Source organism: Mastigoproctus giganteus, chromosome 1, assembly GCF_048544385.1.
Source record: "Mastigoproctus giganteus isolate SK-2022 chromosome 1, ASM4854438v1, whole genome shotgun sequence".
In the NCBI taxonomy this organism is placed as follows: domain Eukaryota; kingdom Metazoa; phylum Arthropoda; class Arachnida; order Uropygi; family Thelyphonidae; genus Mastigoproctus; species Mastigoproctus giganteus.
In genome coordinates, this window is record NC_143575.1 from 125473717 (window position 1) to 125500893 (window position 27177).

A 27177-nucleotide genomic window follows, 5' to 3' on the forward strand; every position below is an offset into this window, starting at 1 on the left:
GCTGCTATAATATCGAACCCAGTACTGCCAATTTGCTAACAAATTCTTGAGAAGAATTTCAGCTAGGGATGATCCGTAGCTGAAATTCTTCTCAAGAAGAATCCTTAGCTGAAATTCTTCTTGAGAAGAATTTCAGCTAAGCTGGCTAACCACCTGCTGGCTAAAGGCAAACCTCCGCACATCTGTTCTATAACTCTTTCCTCAACCCCCTTAGGTTCTTAATCTGAGTAAGCAGAAGTATTTCATCAGCAATGAGCCTGCTCAAGCCATTCAAGGCCTTGTACACCTCAGTCGAATCACCTCATAGGTGCCTAGTCTCTGGATACTGCAACTTGTAGAACTTAACCCCTTTGTTCCTCTCACCAATCTTGTTGCCCTTCTCTGTACTTGTTCTAGCAACTCTACATCCTTTCTAAAATGAAACTTTCAGATTTTTATGCAATACTCTAGGTGTGGCCTGACCATTGCCTTATGCAAGGGGATAATCACCTCCTTGTCTCTGCTAGCAAAATTCCTATATATCATTGACAAAACTCCACAGGCTGCTCTGGCAGCCCATCTGCACTGCCCAGAGAACTTTATATCTGACTGCACAATTACCCCCTGGTCTTTTTCATTCTCTAACTCCCTGAGTATAGTACCACAGAGTTGGCACATTTCTCTTTGGTTGCTGCTTCCCATATGCAGTACTTTGCATTTGTGTTGTGACTTGGCGCATTATGGTCTTAGCTGCCGATGCGCCATAAAAAATCAAATCAAATCAAAATCAAATCAAACTTTGCATTTGTCAATGTTATACTTTAGTTGCCACTTCTCAGCCCATCTGCCTAACTTTTCTAGATCCTGTTGCACTAGCATATTGTCTTTACAGTTATAAAGAACCCTGCCAACCTTTGTATCATCTGCAAACTTGTACATTAAGCCTGATATATCTTCATTGATAAATACACAAAACAACAATGGGCCCAGCACCAAACATTGGAGGACTCCACTAATAACATTAGTCCACATAGTGCAGTGTCCATTTATTACCACTCTCTGTGCCGACCGGGCTAGCCAGGTGGGTAAAGTGCCTACCTGGCAACCCAAAGGTCGCGGGTTCGAATCCCGCCTCGGGCTTGGATCAAAGTACTGCAAAAACCTTGGGAGGTGCACTATGGCCACAGAAGCTGATGCGCCAACGACTACCAAAAAAAAAAAACTCTGCTGTCATCTGTGCAGACAGTTTGGAGAAACAGAATTTTGACCAAAGAGGCATAACTGGGGTATGGCAAATGTGGCCCTTGCAACAGGCACTAATTCATCATGGATGCTAATTGGAGTTAAGAAAAATCCCAGAACAACAAATTTAACTCATTTTAAAAATATCACTACAATTGCTATTATGTAAATAAGATGCTATAAAATGAAGAGTTCCTATAATAATTTAATAATCATTATTTTATTTCATAATTTAATTATGAAGGTAAGTGCTAGTACCTTGTTATGGGAGTTGTCAGTTTATTGATTGCAGTGACTGAAAGGGAAACTCAATGGGGGACAAAATTTTTATATCAGTTGAATGATTATCTGTATCAGCCCATTAGAGAAAAGAGTATTATGCAACTACTGATTACCAGCACTCCAGATGTATCATAGGGTTGACAATATAGGTTAGCAGTGAATGATCACAAAGTGCTAAAGTAGATAGTGATGAATGAAGCCTTGTTATTTAATGGTAAAAGCGAAGCTTTCAGTTTCATGAAGGGAATTACAATTTTAAGCTGCTTTTATATCAACTGGGATGACAGTTTGTGGGGAGTGAAGACAGGAATTATTGAATAACTTAAACTGTTATTGTGGAAGCCACATGCATATAGGAGAGAAAACAAGCTCCTTAGCACATAATAGTTAAGTAATAGTGCTACATGAATGGTTAGGCTGGTAAAAAGAGACTACAGCCACTCCCTGACATACACAAGGGTTGTGTTCCGCGGAACTCTACTTAAGTCGGAATTTCACTAAATGTTTATGCAGCACTCACAAATTTGTTTGAATTTTATTGAAACAAAAAAGAAATGTTCGACGAACATGTAAATAGAATTATTTATTCATTCTTTTTATCTCATGCGCAGGAAATATTAGAAAATTGTACAAAAACTTCAGAAAGTTTTACCACCGAGCATCGTTGGCAGAATTAACTCTCCGGCTGATAAGTATGCCGCTGCGGAAGTTGAGGGCCGTGAAGATTTAGAAGAGGTTTTTCCCAACGCATCACAAAATTTCTCTGCAGCTGCAGAATCGGCACTGGCGACTTCGCCGCATGCTTTAATGTTTTGAAACCAGCACGATGCTTGAGCCTATTAGACCACCCATTGCTTTGCATCAACTTGGCTTGGGGTTTGCCATGCTTATTCTTAATATCTTCACAAGTACTTCTTGATTTTGCTTGAGTGGCCATTGGACTCTAGCACTTGCTGCTGAATCTGATTTTCCATCCATATTATTAATAAATTTTTTATCTTCGACATAACACCTGAATGCTGTTTTGTGATCACTGTTGATCTTCAATGTGTTGACCCTTTAACATGTTCTTTTATACACACACTGTCCCTTAAAACAGTATTCACTGTTGAAGCAGCGAGACCTAATTCCATGCATTAGATGATAATCTTTGTCCTGCTTCATACTTTTTAATTAATCACCTTCATTTCTAAGTCAGTGCTCCATTTCCTAGCACTGCTAGCATTTTCACTTTCCATTGGTCCCTTTCCCGTCTCCATTGTAATAAGTAAATAGGAAAAGAGAAGATTCTGAAAATTTGTTTTTTTTATTTTGTTGAACATTTCAGTGAAGGGAAACTCATTTCACCATAATACCAGAGCCAAAAAAAAAAAAAAAACCCACAGAATTCCAGGCATTGGTATTATCGCAAATGCAAAAAGATAGTTTTTACTACCTGCTTATAATAGATTGCACTAACAGAAAAGTCCAATAAACTGGAAAGTGCAAATTGTTTTTATTGTTTTATGGTAGTGACCTCCAGAAATGTGTGATGCCTCCGTAGCCAGGTGGGCAGGAGCAGCAGTGCATAGCACACGCTTCTTAATTAGACCGGGGTTCGAGCTCGTGACCACTAAATACGGAGGATGCGGAAAGGTCAGGGAATGACCACTGCATATCCCCGGAGCAATATGGCCTTAGTTGCTAATGCTACTAAAAAAAAACCAAATAACCAGAAGTGTGTTTTAGAAAAATATCACAAAGGCATTCAAAATTGATTCTTATAATGGAACATATGATAATGATGAAAGTGTAGTGCAATTTCCATTATAAAAATGACCTTTTAGAGAGATAAATAGCTTAGTTATATAGCAAATTTCAACTTATATTTCAGTGTAAAGTCAAATTTCCTTAAGTCGAGTATTACGTAAGCTGGAGAGTGCTCAAAATTTTTTGATGTTGTTTAGAAGTTTAACAGTTATAGATGCTACCAGTGCAAGTGTCTTTTTTTTTTATTTTTTTTTTTTTTTGTTTTGGAGCTCCTGTGAAACTTACTTTATTAATTAAAGATTGTTTGGTAACATTTGATTTGAGTTTTGTAGTGTGGTTATTTGTATCCTTCTGATTAAGTTGGTAAACTTATTTGTTACTTGGCCTTTGAAGTTGCTTAAAAAACCAAACTTACTTCTACTGCCATTGTATTATATTGATATAAGAATGTTTGAATTCTGCTGAAATTGTTGTAGCGTTGATATATGCCTTGAGGTTTTTTCAGTTTTATAGCTGTGTAATCAGTATCAAAGTGTTTTCTTGGGCATGCAAACTATAAATCTATAGCAATATAAATGTTTTTATAATGTAATCTAAAATAGTGTTATTCTCTTCAGTTTCTTTGTTTCGTGAGTTGTTTTTAAACTAAACTTATACTAAAATTGTGACTCAGACTTGAGCAGCAAAGCAAAGTGCTCAAAGTAGCAGGAATGCTTTGATTCATGGCAGAACTTATGAAGGGAGTTGTGTGTTACTTGTTCCCTTCTTGCAAAACTGCCTTTAGCAGAACATGATGCAGGCTTATGGGATGCCTTTGTATGTTTGTTGCAAAGAGAATGAGGAGATTAAATGCAAATTTGGTGCACTCATGGAATTATGCGAGGGCTTGAAGGATAGGGTTGATGCCTCAAAGAATTCAAAGAGAAGGAACCATCAAGCACCCAGTCACCCACCCCAGTGCTTGAGCCCATGTCGCAGCATCACACAACACAATTACATTCTCTTCAGAAGAGATTCTTGGTCCCACAGGAAATAGCTATAGTCGGTGACTCAGTTTGTAGGGAATTTGTAAAAACATTGTTCCAAAAGGACAGGCAGAATAGGACTGGGATTTATCTTCAGGGGCTCAAGTTCCTCCCTTTACCACTTTTTCCATCTAGCTACCACCAGATAGTAATATCTTTGCTGTTAAGCTCCATGCATCCTTAATGGCTTTAGGAGTATGTATTATGTATGAGTTTAATGTTAGGCATCTGAATCATCAGTTCAGCTCCACTTGTTGCCAGTATAGAGTGAAATTAGAAAAGGCCAGTTTTGTGAGTTTGTTTGGTTTGCATAGTGTGGGTTATGCTGTTCTGGCCATTTCACCACCAGAAGCAACAATCACTAGGAAAGCTGCTTCCCCTGCCAATGAGGAAGTGGGCTTCTGTAGTACATAGCCACCCTACGATAGGGGCAGTAACTCAATCCATCTGAGGTAGTGTTAAACCAGTGGGCACCAGAAATGATTACATCCACAAAAGGTGAACCAGCAGAATATCCTGCCCTTAAGGAACCAGCAGTAAATAAAAAATAAGTGGAGAGCAAAATTTTGCTCCTAAATATAAACATCTTTAGAGGTAGTGAGGCTTCATTTTATGATTTTATTTTGTTTTATACCTTGCCAGTTCGTATATGTAGTAATGAAAAAGCAGACATTGCTAAAACAGTTGCACAATCTTCCAAACATTTTTAGGCATGTTTGCATATATATATATATATATGCAAAAAAAAAAAAAAATATATATATATATATATATATATATATATGCAAAAAAAAAAAAAAAAATATATATATATATATATATATATATATGCAAAAAAAAAAAAAAAAAATATATATATATATATATATATATATATGCAAAAAAAAAAAAAAAAATATATATATATATATATATATATATATGCAAAAAAAAAAAAAATATATATATATATATATATATACACACACACACACACACACACACACACACACACACACCTATTGCCTTCACCACTTCCATTCATCCCCATGTAACAGAGTGCATCTTGTGGACAGATTTTCAATGAAATAATAATCCAGCAATTATTATTTCTTTCTTCCATACAATTTGCATTTAAAAAAGAAATTCAGAGATTAAATGTAGTTTTGCTGCAGCATTGTTAGCTTTGGACAATCCATGTGTGCTTTGTATGTGTTGTTATGTAACACTCGCGAACTTGGTGTCACTTGGGAAGAGATACATATGTGTAGAGAGAAAATTAATTGTAATTAATCTGAATGGCTAAGTTTAGAGAATCTAAACTACTGACATTTTAAATGTTTTATATAAAGTTATGATCTTAATAATTAATTGTCAAGAAGATAACTATATTAATGTGAAAATTAGTTAATTAATAACTGAAAAACAAAGTAGGGAAAACAAATTGAATTGCCTGAAATATAACACACTGCATACATTAACTAACTTGCTATTATGTCACTTTACTACTGGTTAAAAATACATAGAGCATTTGTAAAGGCCCATATTATGAAGCAATAACAAGTAATCTGAGATTACCTGCTGTTACTTCGTAAGGCAAGCCCAGGATGGCAATAAATGTCTCCCGGTGACACCTGAACTTCAGCTCTGAGTATGTGTTGAAATTGAAGGAAGAAGTCAAGTTCAAGCTCATAAAAGCGAAAATAGGCCACCTGACTATTTGCATGAATGTATAACTCAACTCGTATATCCTTTTTGACTATTCACTCTACATCACAGTTAAATGAACTACCCTTGAAAGTTAGACCAGCCTCTTGCATCTCTGAATTAACTCTTAGGTGATGTTCTGATGTGATTAAAGTTTCTCCCTTTTAAAGCAAATAATTGCTTTTATAATATGCTGTTAACACTTATCTTGAACTGTATACCTTATATCTGGAAAATTATAGCCTTTACTGCCTATTCCCAAAACTTTGAAACCTTTATAAACAAAGTACAAACAAAGTATAGAAATTTCTAATTTTTTACCTGTATAATAAGATTAGCATCTTTTGCTAAAATATTTCTTGTCCTTAATTGCAAGAAATATTACTTGCAATTAAGGACAGATTGATTGGATTACTGCATGTTCAACATTTAGAGGCAATATTTTAAGAGAAATTGTTTTTGTGCATATTGCAAAGTAATTATCATTAAAAAAAATTTTATGAACTTTGAAAATATTTATTTGTATAGCTTATATTAGATCGGATTCAGAAGAGTGTTTATGAAGTTATAGAATCCAAAGGACAATTTGCCAAATGCTTATTTGAGTATGCCATTAAGTATAAGCTTTTCTGGCTTAAAAAAGGCTTTAAGACTCCAGTCTGTGACAGGTATGTTTTTCCTTTAATATTACTAAGGGTGTAAAATAAGAATTATTTATTTTGTTCTAATAATGGTACTTGATTTTTGAAAAAAAAACAAATCGATCACAATTTAGGTATTTATGCCAATTAGTTTCCATATTTTTTTTTTATATCCAGCCCATTACAGTTTTTGTTTGTCTTTTGTATTATTGTTTAACAGGAAGCAGAAGCCTGAAAAACAAGATGCAGGATATTTCAGAGACTGCTGGAAGTCATTGCGGTACAAGTAAACACATGGGTTGTGTTAGGGTAGCTAAGAATAGAAACAGGTGCATGTATACTTGCGTGTACACTAATGCTAGGAGTTTAGTAAATAAATTTGATGAATTTGAGGTATTACTCAAAACATCAAAGGCAGATATTGTTGGGATATCAGAGACGTGGTGTCACACAGATATAAGGAATGCAGAACTGGAATTTGGGGAGTACAACGTCTACAGAAAGGATAGACAGGATAGGAAGGGAGGAGGGGTTATGCTATTAGTTAAAAAACACATAAAATCCAAGGAAGTGAAGCCAATTGACATCGCTGGACAGTGCAGTGTTGAGTCAGTTTGGTGTGACATAAGCATAGGTAAATCAAAATTGAGAGTAGGAGTGTGCTATAGGCCTAATGACTCTGATGAGTATAATAAGATACTGCACAGGGAAATAGAATGGGCCAGTAAATCAGAGAGTCTTATAATGGGGGATTTTAATTTCCCAGATATTGACTGGAATTTGTGGGTTGGTCACTCACACACTAGCAAGGCTTTTGTGGATTTATTGGATGATTGTTTTCTACACCAGCATGTTCGGGAGGCAACTAGAGGGAGTAATACTCTTGATCTGATTATCAGTAGTGATTCTTCATGCATTAGGAATCTGCAGATAAATGAACCACTGGGTGGCAGTGATCACAGTGTGCTGAAGTGGGATTTACTCAAGGAGGTAACTACCATCAGAGGTAAAGGGAAGGGTTTTTGCTTTCGTAAAGGCGACTATGATGGTCTGAGACAGTATTTAAATTCTATACAGTGGGACCAACTGATGATGTTACCAACAGCAAATTCAAAATGGGAAGCATTCAAGGGACTAATCTTGGAAGCTACCAGGCTTTACATACCAACCAAGAAATATTGTTCAAGGTTCAGGCCTAAATGGTTGTCAGATGAACTAATGAGACATATGGCAGAGAAGAAAAATGCATGGGATACATACAAATTAATGGGTGACGTGGAAGCCTATGATAGATATAAGTTGGTCTGTAACCAAGTCACAAAGGAGATTAGGCAGGCAAAGGCAGATTATGAGAAATCCTTGGCAAAGGATGCAAAGAAAAACAGAAAAGAGTTCTTTACCTATTTAAACTCAAGAAGGAAAGGGATGAATCAGATTGGTCCACTGGATGTTGATGGTTCAACAGTTGAGGATCCAGCTCAGGTGGCTAACAATCTAAACGAGTATTTTGCATCTACATTCACACATGAGGAGTTATTCAGGAAGGGGAATGTCGTAGGTGAAGTAAACATTGGCAGTGAGCTAGATGATTTTCTAATAACTGAGAGGAAAGTGGAGGAGAGATTGTTGAGGATAAACATAAAAAAGGCACCTGGGGTGGATGGGATCTATCCAGTTATATTAAAGGAGGCAGCAAAGGAAGTAAGCAAACCCCTAGCCATAATTATGAGAGCTTCATTGGACTCAGGGGAGGTACCCATGGACTGGAGATGTGCAAATGTAACCCCAATTCACAAAGGAGGATCAAAGGCTGACACAAGTAATTATAGACCTGTTAGTTTAACTTCGGTTCCAGGAAAATTAATGGAGGCACTGGTTAAAGAAGCACTGCAGGATCATCTGGACAAGAATTCAGTTATAGCTCAGACACAGCATGGGTTTGTTAAGGGCAGGTCTTGTCTGACCAATTTGATTGGATACTATGATGTAGTCACAAAAGAACTGGATGCAGGGAATAACTTTGATATTATATATTTGGATCTTAGAAAGGCTTTTAATACTGTTGCGCATGGAAGACTGATGCACAAATTGGAGAAGTGTGGCATTCGAGGCAAATTGCTGCTATGGATAAAGGGATGGTTGAGTGGCAGAAGACAGAGAGTGGTAATCAATGGACACTGCTCAACGTGGACTAATGTTATTAGTGGAGTTCCTCAGGGTTCAGTGTTGGGTCCATTGTTGTTTTCTGTATTTATAAATGATATTGATGGTGTATCAGGCTTAATGTCCAAGTTTGCAGACGATGCAAAGGTTGGCAGGGTTGTTAAGGACACTACTGATACTATGCTGCTGCAACAGGATCTGGAAAGGTTGAGCAGATGGGCTGAGAGGTGGCAAATGAAGTTTAACATTGACAAATGTAAAGTACTACATATGGGAAACAGTAACCCCAGATCAACGTATCAACTCTGTGGTACTACGCTGACAGTGGTAGAGAATGAAAAGGACCTGGGGGTAATTGTGCAGGCAGATATGAAGTTCTCTGAGCAGTGCAGACGAGCTGCAAGAGTAGCTCATGGTGTCTTGTCAATGATATACAGGAATTTTTCTAGCAGGGACAGGGATGTGATTATTCCCTTGTATAAGGCATTGGTCAGGCCACACCTTGAGTACTGTATACAGGTCTGGAGGCCTCATTTCAAGAAGGATGTAGAGCTGCTGGAACGAGTACAGAGAAGGGCAACAAGATTAGTGAATGGAACAAAGGGTTGCTCTTACGAAGAAAGGCTTAAGTTTTGCAAATTACAGAGCCTGGAGACTAGGCATCGCCGAGGTGATCTGATAGAGGTGTACAAGGCTTTGAATGGCTTGAGCATGCTCAATGCCGATGGGATTCTTCCTCTTGCTCAGAATAATCACCTGAGAGGGCATAAATTCAAATTGAGGAAGGACGGATGTCGGATAGATGTGCGGAAATTCGCCTTTAGCCAGCGGGCAGTTGGTTTGTGGAATAGACTTCCATCGCTTGTTGTTGAAGTTGATAGCCTAAACAAATTTAAGGCTCAGCTGGACAGGTATTTCGAACGAATTGAGGGGTGAAATGGGAGTAGTGGTTGTTTTTTTTTTTTTTTTTTTGGCTGATGCTGAATAAGCTTGCTTTCTTGCATCATATGCCTCTGCTAATGCTAAAACAGCTTTTTCATTTCATTTGAGTGTAGGCAAGACTGCCTATGGCTGATACCAACTCCCTAATCACATGACCTGTCATACACCAACTTACCCTGATGACAATGAGTACCATGAGTTTTCTGTGAAATTTAATAAGATTAATAAATTTTACTGATTAATTAATAATACTATACTAAGCTAACAGATTTCTAATACAGTGCTACGTGTTTCTAGTTTTACGTTAAACCTAATGCTATCTAGTTCTGAATATACATTGTATCATATAACAATGGTGGCAAGTTACGAATGGTAAAAACTAGGGACACTAAGTATTAACTTTCAACATTGCAAATAAACCAAGGAGCTTGGCTAGGACTATAAGCTACTTATAGAAAATAATTTAATATTAAGTCAATAAAATGGCTGAATATAATTGAAAACAGCATTTGCCAGAGCTGCAAAATCTTGTCCAACAAGTTGGATACCCCTTACCAATACTAAGTAATAACCTACAAAATCTCTATCTAAGTTCAAAATAAACTAAGTATCGTAACTTGGAATATAAAGCTTATTTTAGAAAATAAATTAATATGCCAATTTAAGTCAATAAAGCATCAAAAATTTAAGAAAAACTTCTCTGGTAGCTGGAGCTGTAAAACTTATGTTAACACTAGAAAGAAATGGATGAAGCACATAGGCCTACAAAATAAGAATGGCCAAAACTGTTGGTGATTCTAGTACTAATGGTAAATGATGCAAGAAAGCAAGCTTATATAGCATCAGCAAGGAAAAAAAAAACAGTTCACCCATCTGTACTCTCCAAAATTTTGTCTGGTTGTTGAATTTTTTTCAACCCGACCACTTCCACAATAACAGATGGAAGCCTGTTCCAACAATCAGCCACCCACTGGTTGAAGACAAACTTGTGCACATCTATCCTGTAACCATCCCTCCTCAACTTAAATTTATATCCCGTGTTGTGTGTGGTCTCAGCAAAAACACAATTAACATTCAGCTTACTCAATCCATTACAGAGGCTTTAAACAGTTCAGTCAGATCTCCCTGCAGGTGCTTAGGCTTGATGCTGCAGTTTGCAGAACTGAAGACTAGATAAGAGCACCTTTTTGTTCCCCTCACCAATCTGGTTCTCCTCCTCTGTACCTGTTCCAGCAGCTCTACATCCTTCTTAAAGCGAGGCCTCCAGACCTGTATACAGTACTCAAAGTGCAGCTTAACCATGACCTTATACAAAGAGATAATTGCCTCCTTATCCCTGATAGCAAAGTTTCTGTAATATCAGTGACAAAACCCCATGAGCTCTACTGGCAACCTGTCTGCACTGCTCAGAGAATTTTATGTCTGACTGCACAATTACCCAGCAGGTCTTTTTCATTCTCCACTACCCTGAGTGTCGTAATTAACCTTTATTGTACAGTAAGATACGATTCGATATGCCCATCATGGCATGCTGTCAGGGGTTTCACATGGATAGTAATATGATAAAATAATAAGATAGAGACCATGTGAACCAGTCAAATTATTTGTTCTACATATAGCAAATTGATGATAAATAAAGTTATTATTATATATTTATGTAAAAATAAGAATAAGGTTGAGTTGCTTTAAATGTAAAACTTTGAATTTTCTTTTCAGATAACCGTGTGTGTGTGTGTGTGTGTGTGTACATGATCAGTGTATTGAGTAGGGTTGCTGACCTATCAAGTGTAATTACAGTAGAATAAATATGCCTGCAAGATAAAAGCAGATTACCTGAAATTAAATGAAATTAAGATATATATATATATATGTGTATATATATATATATATATATATATATATATATATTATATATATCTGATAATTAAAATAAATATGATATTTAAAATAAAAACATCAGCCAGTAGTACGGCAATAATGCAGAGGCGAAACGAAACGTAAAATAATATAAAATAAACAAACATGGAAGGGAAAGTAGCGGTAGTAGGACAAAAGGTAGTCGATAATCCCCTATATAATTTAGTCAATTAAGTCATTAAACCCAATTAATAAAACATGATGTAAATTTAAAATAATGCCAATTATACATAATTTAGCGGAACCCCCTCGAAGGTACCATTTCCAAAAGACGTGAAATATCACCAAAAAAGGGTTAAAGAAACTACCAAAAAACTAAAATATCAAAATAATAGACTGACCATCATGCCCCATATCGACAGAGGACCACGAGGCCAATAATGGTCATGGAATATATATATAGTAGACTCTCGATTTTCCAGGATAGAGGAGAAAAAAAAGTTCCAGGACTTTTTACGTAAGTCATGTTTTGTGTAACTAACTCAGAAATGACTAATAAAATATTGGTACTGTAATTTTGACATATCCCTGATATGTAAAAATTACAAAAACCACATATCCTCAGAAGAATTAAGAAAAATAGTTATATATTTTTAATTAGTTCAATTAAAAACTTTGTATCTGGGCACAGAAGTGAAGTAGCTAGAGTGGCACATAAAAGGTAGAAAAAAAATGCATGTTATTGTACTGTAAAACCTGATTTGTATTTCGTAGCCTTGGTTATTATAGTTAACTTCATTGGTGCCAGTCGCTTCACTGCTTCTCGTATTGTCTGTCTCCTTTATTGTGTTCACCATTGCAACTGACAAATCTGACTTCCGTGTGATACTTGTTAATGTTTGGCCATTTTCATACATCCTTATTATTTTAATTTTCTAATCTAAATCGATTACTTTCCTTTTCTTGATAGATTTACCAGTACCGCTGTCACTTGTTCTCTTAGTTGGCACCATGATAACAGTCAAAATTAAATTTTCTGAAAAAGAACTTCACAGGTTTAAGGCGAAAACTCACTATTATCACCCCACGCGAGCTCACATTTTACTAAAGCTCATTTCTGGAGGTCACTGCCATAAAACAAAAACAATTTGCACTTTCTGGGTTACTGGGCTTTTCTGTTAGCCCAATCTATTATAAATGGGTAGTAAACTCAATCTTATTGCATTTGCAATAATACCGATGGCTGCAATTTTGTGGGTTTTTACGTTATTATGGTGAAATGTGTCCCCTTCACTGAAATCTTCAGTCGTCATATAAAAAAATATAAATAATGTAACATAAGTCGGGGACTTTCCATATCGAAAAATGTTCAATAACCTACGTAAAAAGTATGGCGATAGATTAAAAAAAAAAAAAAAAAAAAAACTTGCCACGCACTACTCGCGTGTCCAATACGCGAGTAGTGCATATTGGGACACTCATTTAGTTTTTACGATGTCGATTTTAAATCTAATAGCTTCCCTCTATTTTTTACAATGTTGCGTATGGTTTTGTCGCCAACATTATAATGGTTCATTAGAGATTTAATGGTGCACCCTTTTCAAACTTTTGAATAATTTTAAGTTTTTTTTTTTTTTTTTTGAAAGCACAGCTCTTGTTTGCCCATCATTTTCGTGATTTCTAAACAAAAAAAAAATCCAAAATCCCTGACATAAATAGCAAAAAAATTTGTCCTTTAGCAGTGCAACAGAATAGAACAATCGACGCAATGCGCTAAAAGAAACTAAACATTTGGTCTCTTTTTTTTTTTTTTTTTCTTGAGCTGGGGTGTGAAGACAGCTGTAAGATAATCTCTCAATGACAGCTTATAACGGTGCTTATTTACGACTTGCAAAACATCTGTTTATACCTATTCTAGTTATTACTTGAATTTTATGATTTCTGGTTGTTTTTTTTTTATTATTATTATTTTTTTCATTTGGTGTTGAAGTGTCCTGGTTAATCAGATCCCAGTAAATGAAGAGTCTGCTGTATGTGTGTATATGTATATATACATACAGCATAAAAAAAAAAGTTTGCGGACCCATATATATATATATATACACACACAGGGTGTCTCAAAAATATTCGTACAAACGTTTAGGGGAGGTAGGTGACATCTAAAGGAATGTGAATCGCATAGGAACCCATAACTGGAAACGTCACAGGAAAGTAGTAGCAGAGGCACAAGAAGCAGAAATAACACAAGACATTAATTAGTGGCAAACATTTATTTGACATAATATTAACAATGGAGTAAGAGATGGAGGCATTTCATGATGTTACAACAGATGCTCGTAGGTTCCACCGTGAGACGTGATGCATGCATGACACCAACGCAGCATGGATTGGCGGACACAGTCAAACACACCTGGAGTTTCTTTGACAGTTACAGCAGCGCAGACGAGTCTTGCCACAAAATCCATTTCCATCTCCACAGGCGATTGATAAATGATAGATTTGAAAGGCCCCCACAGAAAGAAATCAAGGCTCGATAAATCAGGTGAGTGTGGGAGTCAGGCAACGGGTCCACCACGACCAATCCATCGACACCCAAAATGCCTGTTCAAATAGTCACAAACACACCTTCCATAATGGGCAGGCGCCTCGTCATGTTGAAACCAAATGTTGCATCTCACATCAAGTAAACCTGATACAACTTTTTCAAGAAAAATCAGATATTTTGCGTAGTTCATGTGGGATGGTAACAGGTATGGGCCGACTAAGCAATCACCGACCATATCCGATTTGGAATTTGAAAGTGTCTGCAATTCTGCCCAGACACGATAGGAGGGAGTATATGATGAGAGCCCTGTCGATCAATTCAGCCCTGGAAAGATTGTGCAAGGCTCAAGGGGTAGAATTTTTTTCAGCCTGGACTGTACTTGTTAACAGAAGAGATTGCTTCTACAGGGATGGGATACACTTAAATAGAAAGGGTGCAAGAATATTTGCTGATGCTATCGAGGCAGTGTTAGGTGGGTCGGAAAACTGATAGCTTGGGAGGAGACAAGACCAATAGATTGACAGTAGCCACTGGCAGAGGTGAAAGAGATTCTTGCACTGCTTCTATTAGAATGAGCAGAAGCCTGAAAAACAAGATGCATGATATTTCAGAGACTGCTGGGAGCCATTGCGGTACAAGTAAACACATGGGTTGTGTTAGGGTAGCCAGGAATAGAAACAGGTGCAGGTATACTTGCGTGTACACCAATGCTAGGAGTTTAGTAAATAAATTTGATGAATTTGAGGTATTGCTCAAAACATCAAAGGCAGATATTGTTGGGATATCAGAGACGTGGTGTCACACAGATATAAGGGATGCAGAACTGGAATTTGGCGAGTACGTCTACAGAAAGGATAGAAAGGGGGGAGGGGTTATGCTATTAGTTAAGAAACACATAAAAACCAAGGAAGTGAAGCCAGTAGACATCGCTGGACAGTGCAGTGTTGAGTCAGTTTGGTGTGACATAAGCATTGGGAGATCAAAATTGAGAGTAGGAGTGTGCTATAGACCTAATGACTCTGATGAGTATAATAAGAAACTGTACAGGGAAGTAGAGTGGGCCAGTAAATCAGTCTTATAATGGGAGATTTTAATTTCCCAGATATTGACTGGAATTTGGGGGCTGGTCACTCACACACTAGCAGGGCTTTTGTGGATTTATTGGATGATTGTTTTCTACATCAACATGTTCGGGAGGCAACCAGAGGGAGTAATACTCTTGATTTGATTATCAGCAGTGATTCTTCATGCATTAAGAATCTGCAGATAAATGAACCACTAGGTGGCAGTGATCACAGTGTGCTGAAGTGGGATTTACTCAAAGAGGTAACTACCATTAGGGGTAAAGGGAAGGGTTGTTGCTTCCATAAAGGCGACTACGATGGACTGAGACAGTATTTAAATTCTATACAGTGGGACCAACTGATGATGATACCAACAGCAAATTCAAAATGGGAAGCATTCAAAGAACTTATCTTGGAAGCTACTAGGCTTTACATACCAACTAAGAAATATTGTTCAAGGTTTAGGCCAAAATGGATGTCAGATGAACTAATGAGGCATATGGCAGAGAAGAAAAATGCATGGGATACTTACAAATTAACACATGACACAGAAGCCTATGATAGATTCAAGTTGATATGCAACCAAGTTACAAAGGAGGTTAGGCAGGCGAAGGCAGATTACGAGAAATCCTTGGCAAGGGATGCAAAGAAAAACAGCAAAGAGTTCTTTACTTATGTAAACTCAATTAATCATCGACTTTTGCCGATGATTGATTGTGGATGAAAGCCATGCTGTCAGATTAAGGACAGAATCCTCAGAAACTGGTGGAGGTAAATAAACGGCACACACACAGAGATCGACAAACCAGCAATTCGGTAGATTCCAAGAACAGCTTCTATATCACCTCCTGGATAAGTGGATGCCTTAATCAGGGGTAGTGAACTACTTTGACAGATTGCTACACTGCCACCTCGTCTCCCAATTCTATTAGCAGCCAGCGTGTGATAGCCAAGATTTGAGGTGAAGGCAGCAATTTCCATTTCATCTCTGAGCCAGGTTCTGATTGAATCAGAATAACAAAGTCGTACTCTGCACAGGAAAGCAAATCAAGTAGGCCATCAAGTTTGTTTTTGACACTCCTGATGTTTTGTAGGAAACATTGAATTTTTACTTCGACAGAAGGTTGTACTATGATGAGATTACTCTTGGAACAGTATTTGCTTTTCAAATAATGATCTGAAATCTCATCCCGGGATCGATGTTGCATTTGATGTGCCCTCTTACTGGATATTCTAACTGGAATGCAACCAGTCCGATATTAGCATTAGTAGAGGCATTTGATGCAAGAAAGCAAGCTTATGCAGCATCAGCCAAAAAAAAAAAAATAAATAAATAAAAAATAGCCACTTCCACTTCACCCCTCTGTTCGTTCAAAATACCTGTCCAGCTGAGCCTGAAACTTATTTAGGCTATCAACTTCCACGACAAGGGATGGAAGTCTGTTCCACCAACCAAACACCCGCTGGCTAAAGGCAAATTTCCGCACGTCTATCCTACATCTGTCTTTCTTCAATTTGAATTTATGCCATCTCAGGTGATTATTCTGAGCAAGAGGAAGAATTCCATCAGCATTGAGCATGCTCAAACCATTCAAGGCTTTATACACCTATCAGATCATCTCCCCAGTGCCTAGTCTCCAGACACTGTAATTTGCAAAACTTAAGCCTTTCTTCGTAAGAGCACCCCTTTGTTCCATTCACTAATCTTGTTGCCCTTCTCGTTCCAGCAGCTCTACATCCTTCTTGAAATGAGGCCTCCAGACCTGTATACAATACTCTAGGTGTGGCCTGACCATTGCCTTCTACAAGGGAATAATCATGTCCTTATCCCTGCTAGAAAAATTCCTATATATCATTGACAATACACCATGAGCTACTCTTGCAGCCTGTCTGCACTGCTCAGAGAACTTCATATCTGCCTGCACAACCACCCCCCAGGTCCCTTTCATTCTCTACAACTGTCAGTGTAGTACTGCAGAGTTGATATGTTGCTCTGGGGTTGCTGTTTCCCATATGTAGTACTTTACATTTGTCAATGTTAAACTTTATTTGCCACCTCTCAGCCCATCTGCTCAGATCCTTTCCAAATCCTGTTGCAGCAGCATAGTGTCAGTAGTGTCTTTGACAACCCTGCCAACCTCTGTATCATCTGCAAACTTGGACATTAAGCTTGATATACCATCATCAATATCATTTATAAATACAGAAAACAATAATGGACCCAACACTGAACCCTGAGGGACTCCACTAATAACATTAGTCCATGATGAGCAGTGTCCATTGATTACCACTCTGTCTTCTCCCCCTCAACCACCCCTTTATCCATAGCAGCAATTTGCCTCCAATGCCACACTGCTCCAATTTGTGCAGCAGTCTTCCATGTGCAACAGTATCAAAAGCTTTCTAAGATCCATGCTGTGTCCGAGCTATAACTGAAGTCTTGTCTAGATGATCCTGCAGTGCTTCCTTAACCAGTGCCTCCATTAATTTTCCAGGAACAGAAGTTAAACTCACAGATCATTAATTACTTGTGTCAGCATTTGATCCTCCTTTGTGAATTGAGGTCACATTTGCACATATCCAGTCCATGGATACCTCCCCTGAGTCCAAGGAAGCTTTCATAATTATGGCTAAGGGTTTGCTTACTTCCTTTGTTGCCTCCTTTAATATAACTGGATAGATCCCATTCACCTCAGGTGCCTTTCTTGTGTTTATCTTCAACAATTTCTCCTCCACTTTACTCTCAGTTATTACAAGATTCTCTAGCTTACTGCCAGAGTTAAATACACCTCTGGCATTCCCCTCGCTGAATAACTCATGTGTGAATGTCGATGCAAAATATTCATTTAGTTTGTTAGCTACCTGAGCAGGATCATCAACAGTTGACCCATCGATACCAAGTGGACCAATCTGATTCATCCCCTTCCTTCTAGAGTTTACATAAGTAAAGAACTCTTTGCTGTTTTTCTTTGCATCCCTTGCCAAGGATTTCTCGTAATCTGCCTTCGCCTGCCTAACCTCCTTTGTAACTTGGTTGCATATCAACTTGTATCTATCATAGGCTTCTGTGTCATGTGTTAATTTGTATGTATCCCATGCATTTTTCTTCTCTGCCATATGTCTCATTAGTTCATGACATCCATTTAGGCCTAAACCTTGGAACAATATTTCTTAGTTGGTATGTAAAGACTAAGTAAAGTAGCTTCCAAGATAAGTTCTTTGAATGCTTCCCATTTTGAATTTGCTGTTGGTAACATCATCAGTTGGTCCCACTGTATAGAATTTAAATACTGTCTCAGTCCATCGTAGTCTCCTTCACGAAAGCAATAACCCTTCCCTTTACCCCTAATGGTAGTTACCTCTTTGAGTAAATCCCACTTCAGCACACTGTGATCTCTGCCACCTAGTGGTTCATTTATCTGCAGATTCTTAATGCATGAAGAATCACTACTGATAATCAAATCAAGAGTATTACTCCCTCTAGTTCCCTTCCAAACATGCTGATGTAGAAAACAATCATCCAATAAATCCACAAAAGCCTTGCTAGTGTGTGTGTGAGCAGTCCCCAAATTCCAGTCAGTATCTGGGAAATTAAAATCCCTAATTATAAGACTCTGATTTACTGGCCCACTCTATTTTCCTGTACAGTTTCTTATTATACTCATCAGAGTCATTAGGCCTATAGCACACTCCTCTACTCAATTTTGATCTCCCAATGCTTATGTCACACCAAACTGACTCAACGGTGCACTGTCCAGCGATGTCGACTGGCTTCACTTCCTTGGATTTTATGTATTTCTTAACTAATAGCATCACCCCTCCTCCCTTCCTATCCTGTCTATCCTCTCTGTAGACATTGCACTCCCCAAATTCCAGTTCTGCATTCCTTATATCTGTGTGACACCACGTCTCTGAAATCCCAACAATATCTGCCTTTGATTTTCTGAGCAATACCTCATATTCATCAAATTTATTTACTAAACTCCTAGCATTGGTGTACACGCAAGTATACATGCACCTGTTCTTTTTCTTAGCTACCCTAACACAACCCATGTGTTTACTTGTACCCCAGTGATTCCCAGCAGTCTCTCAAATATCCTGCATCTTATTTTCCAGGCTGCTGCTCATTCCAATAGAAGCAGTGCAAGAATCACTTTCACCTCTGTTAGTGGCTACTGTTAATCTATTAGTCCTTGTATCCCCCCAATCTAGCAGTTTTCCAACCCACCTAACACTGCCTCTATAGCATCAGCAAACATTCTTGCACCCTTTCTATTTAAGTGTATCCCATCCCATCCATGTTTGCTCGTCATCTCCACGTTAGACATCCATAAGTTGCACCCGCTCTCGGATATAATTTGGGAGACTCCGCTAGAGAGGATAGGTATCTATGCTTGTGTAGTTATGCATTGTTGTGGAATGGGGTTCAGGCTTGATAAGTTCTTGGTCTTTGGTGTCCCATAATATGGCATTACCAACAGACCTCTGGGTCAGTCTTCAGCATTGAGGTATTGTTGGTAATTAGGCCCATTAATCTGAATCCTAAAGGAAGCATAAGACAGATGCTTGGTATTGATTTTGAAAGGCTTACCAGTTATGCCTAGTTCTATCAACAGTGCCTGAATTTCTTCAACTTTTGTCAACAGATCCAACCTGCTAATGAAGATATTTGCATGAGTATTGCTGGTGGCTTGGCGATCTCGTATTCTGAGGATAGTATTAACTACTCTCGTGTTAATCAAGGTGGTTTTGCTGTTTCTGGAATACCGTTGGCGTGGGGATGCTTGGTCAGTTGAGGTTTGGGCATCTGGCCTTGCTGTGCTCCATTCATGCCTGCAATATCAGAGTTCCGTTTCGTTGATTTTAGCATGGCGCTATAGGTGCTGTTTTTAGAGTGTAACTATATCCGTTTCGGGTAGTAGCGATGACTCAGGTGTAGTAGATGGCTGTTAAAGTGGCCCAGAACAAGGGGGGGCCTAGTATTCACAGGCAAGAGACCTTGTAGTAGGCTCAAGGACTTTTGTTAATAATCTTCAATCTGGCTCAGACGTTCCCTTAGCGAGCTATTTTGTGAATACAGTTTTCTTAGAATGCCTTCAATAGTTTCAAGTTTCTCAGTGTTACACCCGCAAAAAGCGCAGCTGACTTGAGCATGGGGGTGCACACCGTGTGGGTTGCCCTGAGCCCACACATGAGCATTGTGCTTATTGAATAAGCCTTCCCGAGTGAAATAGCCTCATCCGTGAACAAAACATAGGCTGGAAAATTCAAATCTTGAACACTTTCTTGGAGAAACCACTGCGCAAAAACCACACGTGCAGGATGATCTTGGGGGAGCAGTAACTGAACCCTTTGGAGATGAAAGGGGTGTAAGGAATCGTCGTGGCAAACACACTGTACACTGCAATGAGACACTCCTAAGGCAGAGGCAACAGCATGTGTGCTGGTAGTAGAATTATTGTGGACGGCATTCAACACATTCTTCCATGGCGGGAGTTCGCATCGAACGTGGTCTACCCGCACTACTCCTGTTACCTCTAAATGACTCATAATCGCACAAATTTTGATGCACATGTGCAAACAAACGGTGGTCAGTTACATGTCTGTCTGGGAAGCGTTCTCCATAAATTCGTTGAGCAGCTCGTCCATTGCCCTTGTCTAATCCATACACTAGGTGCATGTCTGCCAGCTCACAGTTAGTATATCGATGCATGCTCTTTGTGCGGCAAACGGTGGTAAGTTTGTAGACGGCGACTACCGCGCCGTCTACAAACTTACGATGACGTTTCCGGTTGTGGGTTCCTATGCAATTCACATTCCTTTAGATGTTACCTACCTCACCTAAACATTTGTACCAATATTTTTGAGACTGTGTGTGTAGGGGTCCGCAAACTTTTTTTTTTTTATATTTCTGAAGGGGTCCATAGTTCTCAGTAGTTTGGGAACCACTGATCTAGATTAAAGGATTCATTGTTCGTAGAATTGAGTGGCACAGAGTTTTCAGTTTGCAGATAGATTTTTTTTTTTTTACAGTTGAGGTTCATCACCCTAATGGTTGGGAAGCAAATAATGTGCTGTCATTAGAATCATTCTCCTGTACTGCTTTTCAGGCGCCTCCGTAGCCTGGTGGGAAGGAGCAGCAGTGTGTAGCACACGCTTCTTGATTAGACCGGGGTTCGAGCCCATCACCACCAAATGCAGAAAAGTCAGGGAATGACCACCGCATATCCCAGAGGAATATGGCCTTAGTTGCTAATGCTCCTAAAAAAACGAAACCAAACCAATGTACTGCTTTTCACAGGCAAACTAGTTTAGATCCATATCCAGTGAGTCTATCATTGTACCGGTTGCATGGGTAGAAATCTCTCAGACATATGCAGTCTTCCACGAGTCAAGCACAACTGTGGAATTGCTCTCAGTGCAGGAAGAGGAACTCTCTAATGGATTACATCCCATATTTTTGGATGGAGATCTTTCCCATGAGCATTTTGACAGTGAAATTTGTATGTTCTCTTCTGTCTTCACTGGCAATCATTCCACACTGAGAGCCATGGCCATCACTGTAGTTTGCTGCTGTGGAGGTAACTGCAACTTCCATGTGGCCAATTTAAGTAACTGAAGTTCTGTTACATATAGTGGTTTTATTGTAGTATTACAATAAAACCACAATTTATTTTCTGTAGAGGACATATTGAAAAATGGCAGTCTGGATGTATCTCCTGGTAGTGTCTGGGTTTTTGACATACAGAAGGTGCTGTTTTATCATCCAGCAATTTCTGCTCATTTTGAAGGCATAGATATTCAAGTTAGTTAAACCATAATTTTGTGCCGAAGATCACCCCCAAGGTCGACCACGATCCTTTGCTACAGTTTTGATTTTTCCTTCATGCCTTAGGCTGAATGAGTGTCAGGATTAGGTTTTAATAAAAAGACCATGCAAGTGGACTTCTCTGGATTAAACTTCAGACCAGACAGTTTGAGGTAGTTTTCTAGTCGTATGAAGCTGTTGTTAATTGCATTTACTACATCTTGCATGTTATCCAATGGCATTATTGTAGTTATCATCCTTAAATTGTCTGCATACAATATTGTGTCAGTCCTATTGTTTACTAGAGGGACAATATGGCAGTAAATAGAAGGCCTGATAAAGCACTTCCTTGCAGTATCCCTGTATTGATGATTCTTTGATAGGTCCAGCCACCCATAGTTAGTGTAATGGTCCTGTTGGTCAGCAGCGACATCAGGACCTTGAGGAGTTTGCCTTCAATATTATAGAATCATTGAAGATGTTTGTAGGAGTGCCGAAATGCTGACACTGTCAAAAGCCACTTCCAAGTCCAGATATGTTATCATACTTTAGATCTGTTCTTCGAATGCTGTGATGATATGGTTGGTCGTCATTTGGAGGCTACTGATCGTTGATTTGTCATGCAGTGCATAATGTATCTGAGAATGTTTCTGGGGTAGGATGTGACTAGTCAGGATTGTGAGTTGTTTTCTCTACTCTCTAGCAGTTTAAGGGGGCATGGGTATTGATCTTTGGTAGCTGCCTTATGGTATAGATGTTCCACACAGATGGGAAGAATTCTCCATGCAGTACAACATTGAATATTAAGAGTAGTGGGTTGATAATGAATTGGCTCAAACACTTAATCATGAACTACAGTAAGTACAAATGGATTTAGGCAGGCTAAGACAGATTGAGATGTAAATAGCCCCACTTAGTCCACCACCATAGCATTCTTTGTAGGCATGTTGTTGATTGCAATAATAAGCTGATGCTTAGCTGATGGCTATATTAAGGAGCGTGTCCCTTTGTGTCCCGTCATTGGGCATATGAAGTACTGCATCAGGAGTAAGGCCATTTCCGTAAAGTCTCATGATAAAGTTCGTCCGCACCTCATGATCAATCTGGTCTGGAAACTCATTATAGTACTGAGAATAAAAAGGGAAGAATTCCTTTTACAAGTGTAGCATCCATATGCTGTTTTAATTGCCACTGATTTAAGGAAAGTGAAGTTTGCCCCTGTTCTAGAGTAGATTACTCTAACCTTATCTGCTAGGCCTGAATTTTTCCGTATCTTGCAGAGATTAAAGATTGAGTGCAGGTGTCCACTAGCCTATGGATCAGGGGTGGACAACCTTTATAAATGTTGGGCTAAATCAAGTCTGTGAGATATACACAGGCCAATTTTTTTAGATTTCCAAGAATTTAGGATTATTAAAATGGTGTATAATGAAAAAATTGTCATAAGCAGGTTTGTTATTTATTGTAATATTTATATAATATCGGTGTTTAGATACACCATAGACACTCTTAAAAAAACTACAAAGTAGTTGTTGTGGGCATCATTTGCTCTTTCTCATATTGTGCTCTGCCTTCACGACGAGTTGCCATGATACTGCACTACCTCAAATAAGTAACTCTTCACTAATAGAGAAGACTATTATTACTTATTCTCTGTGAGTACCACCACCCAGACATGTTTCAAGGCTATTGGCCTATCATCAGTGGGTGGGCAGGTACCTTAGTATTGCAGACATGACGACCCAGTTGTGAAGTTAATCGCACAATATGAGAGATGCCAAAAGGTGTATAAGATAATATTTAAAATAATTAAATGCACATGGCATAATACTTTAAGAGTTTAGTATCTATATAATATCGGTGTTTAGATACACCATAGACACTCTTAAAAAAAACTACAAAGTAGTTGTTGTGGGCATCATGATAGGCCAATAGTCTTGAAACATGTCTGGGTGGTGGTACTCACAGAGAATAAGTAACAATAGTCTTCTCTATTAGTGAAGCGTTACTTATTTGAGGTAGTGCAGTATCATGGCAACTCGTCGTGAAGGCAGAGCACAATATGAGAAAGAGCAAATGATGCCCACAACTACTTTGTAGTTTTTTTAAGTGTCTATGGTGTATCTAAACACCGATATTATATAGATACTAAACTCTTAAAGTATTATTCCATGTGCATTTAATTATTTTAAATGTAATATTTATACATACACATACCTATAATTAATTTTATTAATAAGAAAAAATGAAATATAAATTCATGATAAAATTACAAAACTACAATTATAGTAACAAAAATTGCATAAATATATGATCTTTAATCATCCCTATGCTAATGCTAATTTCGGGAACGACAAATTGAAATTCTTGGGAAGTCCCAAAATCATAAGTTATTTTGTATTTTTCATAACATTTTATTTATAAACAGTGAATAATTTTTATAAACATTGAATCCTTTTTCTGTAATAGGGTTATACTAAAGGTTTCAGAGGTTTTCCGAAAAAAATTATATAATAATAAATGCATGGTTTATTATTATTATGAACCAATACATTGTGATGTTGGTCGAATTGTTTTCAAAATGTGATGTAGGTTGAATTATTAAGAGATGCATCCAAAAGCATCTTCAAGTTGGGTGTTAGGGTACATGTTGCATTGCTTCATATAAGCTCATTTCCTTTTTTAAAGATGAAAACATTTTGTCTGCTTTCCTTGATTTTGGTCTTGCAGTTGAAATCGATATTGCTTTTGCTAATTCAGATTTTAGATCGGTTTCTGATTTCATGTTGGAGTATTCCACAACAACACTCACTACTTCTCTTTACTTCTTCTTTTAAAGCACATTTTACTCTTTCCATTAATGATTTTGCTAATCAAGCTATTTCATTCTTGTTTTCCACCTCATAAAACAACTAACATTGCTGAAATATTTAATGAGGGATATTAGATCTTTATTCCTGCATTTAAGCAATTCATTTCTAATTTCTTTTAAAAGCATACTGCTCAAAGCAGAATTCTGTTTTTCCAAATTACTAAAAAGAAACTTAAAAATTCCTTCGCTTGTTAGATTTTCATCATGATTACTTAATGCCTCAATTGCTAATCAGACAGGTTTTAAGCAATTTGACATATCACTCACAATATTCCTCTTTCCATAAGTGACCAGGCTTCAGCTGCTGTAAAACAATTTTTTTTTATCAGATTTAGGATCTTTCAGAATCTTTCGGTCATTCTTTCTAATGTGTTTCACGGTCCAAAATGACTTATAGTTCCATGTTTTTCAGTCTTGATTATTTCCTGCTTAAAAAGAGAATTTCTTGCTAGAGAATATTTAAACAATTTTACAATTTTTCTTATACTAAAAATTGCGGCTGAGACATCTCGCAGATCATACTGATCAGCTCTGGCTACATTACGTGAATCAGTCATTTATTTCATCTTTCTCGTATTCAGGCGCCTCCGTAGCCAGGTGGGAAGGAGCAGCAGTGCATAGCACACGCTTCTTGATTAGACTGGGGTTCGAGCCCCTCACCTCCAAATACGGAGGATGCGGAAAGGTCAGGGAATGACCACCGCATATCCCGGAGCAATATGGCCTTAGTTGCTAATGCTCCAAAAAACCAAACCAACCAACCAACCTTCTCGTATTCAGATTCTGCATTGTATTTGCTTCTGCTGTTATTTGTTTTTGATGCTTCATCTTTCAACTTTTTGACGTAAAACACTTTCATTACAGCGAGATGAAAGTGCATGATTGTAATATAACTGCTGAATAGTCGTTGATAACTTTCCGAATTTTTCCATAACTGCCGCACCATCACTAGTTGTTGCAACCAAATCTGCTTCCAGTTTTAATTCAATGGTTTCTAATCTTTTCTGAAGTAAAGATAACACTTTTTCCACGGGACAGTTCCCATGAAATCTTATTAAATCAAGGTTCAGTGAAGTCTCATTGTAGTATACATGGACATTCACGTATCTTTGATTCCTACAACTGGTCCACTCATCTATGTAAATGCTCTTTTTCTTATTTTCACATTTTTAAAGCACCAAATTTCTCAATGTACAGTTACCTGTTCTATTTTACTGTAATAGTTATGTATTAATGCCATAACTGATTATAGACTTTTTGGCAACTGCAGTCCTTTGTTTAAGAAACTTGCCCTAATAAATTCATCTCTTTGAGATGGTGTTGATAGAAAATCCATTTAATGCTGCAAGTTTGCTTATGTTTTTTTCTAAATCTTGCGACTCTTTTCCTTTGAAGTACTGTAAAATTGTGCATTGTTTCTTAGAAGTAGTAGGCTCATCATAATTATTTTCAGTGTTTTTTGTCCTTTACATGCCATGAATATGTTCAAGATGCCTATGAAGTCCACTAGTTTGATGCTTTACATTGCAATGAAAGTATACTATGTGTATAAACTTATTAATATTCATTTTATTTGCAAGAATGACTCGCTATTAGCAGCAAACAGGGCCACAAACACATACTTAACATGGCAACAGTTACAAGTAAGACTGACTGATTAGATGGGGATTGCTTCTCTCCTACGTGCTCCTCTCCAATTCCCAAAAGTGTTGACCTTAACCTGACGGCTGTACTTTTACACAGGTGCATGAGGTGCCAGCCTGGGGCCCACAGATATAGGGGCCCCCAATAAAGTCATTTAGAGAAAAATTAAAAAAAAAAAAAAACAAATCTTAAAATATTTTGCAGTATTACAATGTTTCTGTTTAAACAGATCAGTAAAAAATTTTTTTTTTGATATATATTTATATATGCAAGTTTTTTTTGGACTGTGGTATCTTTAAAGGGGGCCCCCCACAAAAGCTTAGTGCCTCGGGCCCCGAGAAGTATAAGTACGGCCCTGCTTAACTTTACACTCCATTTCCTGCATCAGCAGGAAATGATGGAGTGTAATTTCCTGCATCGTCAGCATTTCCTGCTCCTGCCTTCGACTTGGTGTTGCTGGATTCCTTCAAACCAGTAACATCTCTGTTGATCGTTAAGCTTTAATTCTCACAGAAGAATTATAATACTTTTCCCCGATTTCTCAACTGATTTTTCTCTGGATTTGGAAAAACATAATTTCCTGAGAAATGCTAGGAAGGAATTACCACGTGGAAACACTATTCACTGCCTATAATCTAGACTGAGAATCCATTCCAGTCACATAATTCTTTCCCTATT

General features: G+C 37.9%; 1 protein-coding gene across 3 annotated transcripts in view; it reads left to right on the forward strand.

The window, feature by feature from the left end:
* The window catches only part of LOC150091123 (long-chain-fatty-acid--CoA ligase 4-like), a 387488-nt gene that overhangs the window by 255081 nt on the left and 105230 nt on the right, over window positions 1-27177 (forward strand). For all 3 annotated transcript variants that reach the window (XM_090374375.1, XM_090374358.1, XM_090374366.1), the window contains one exon: window positions 6492-6631. In XM_090374375.1, the coding sequence (XP_090230501.1) occupies window positions 6492-6631 (140 nt within the window). The remainder of the gene's footprint in view (window positions 1-6491; window positions 6632-27177) is intronic.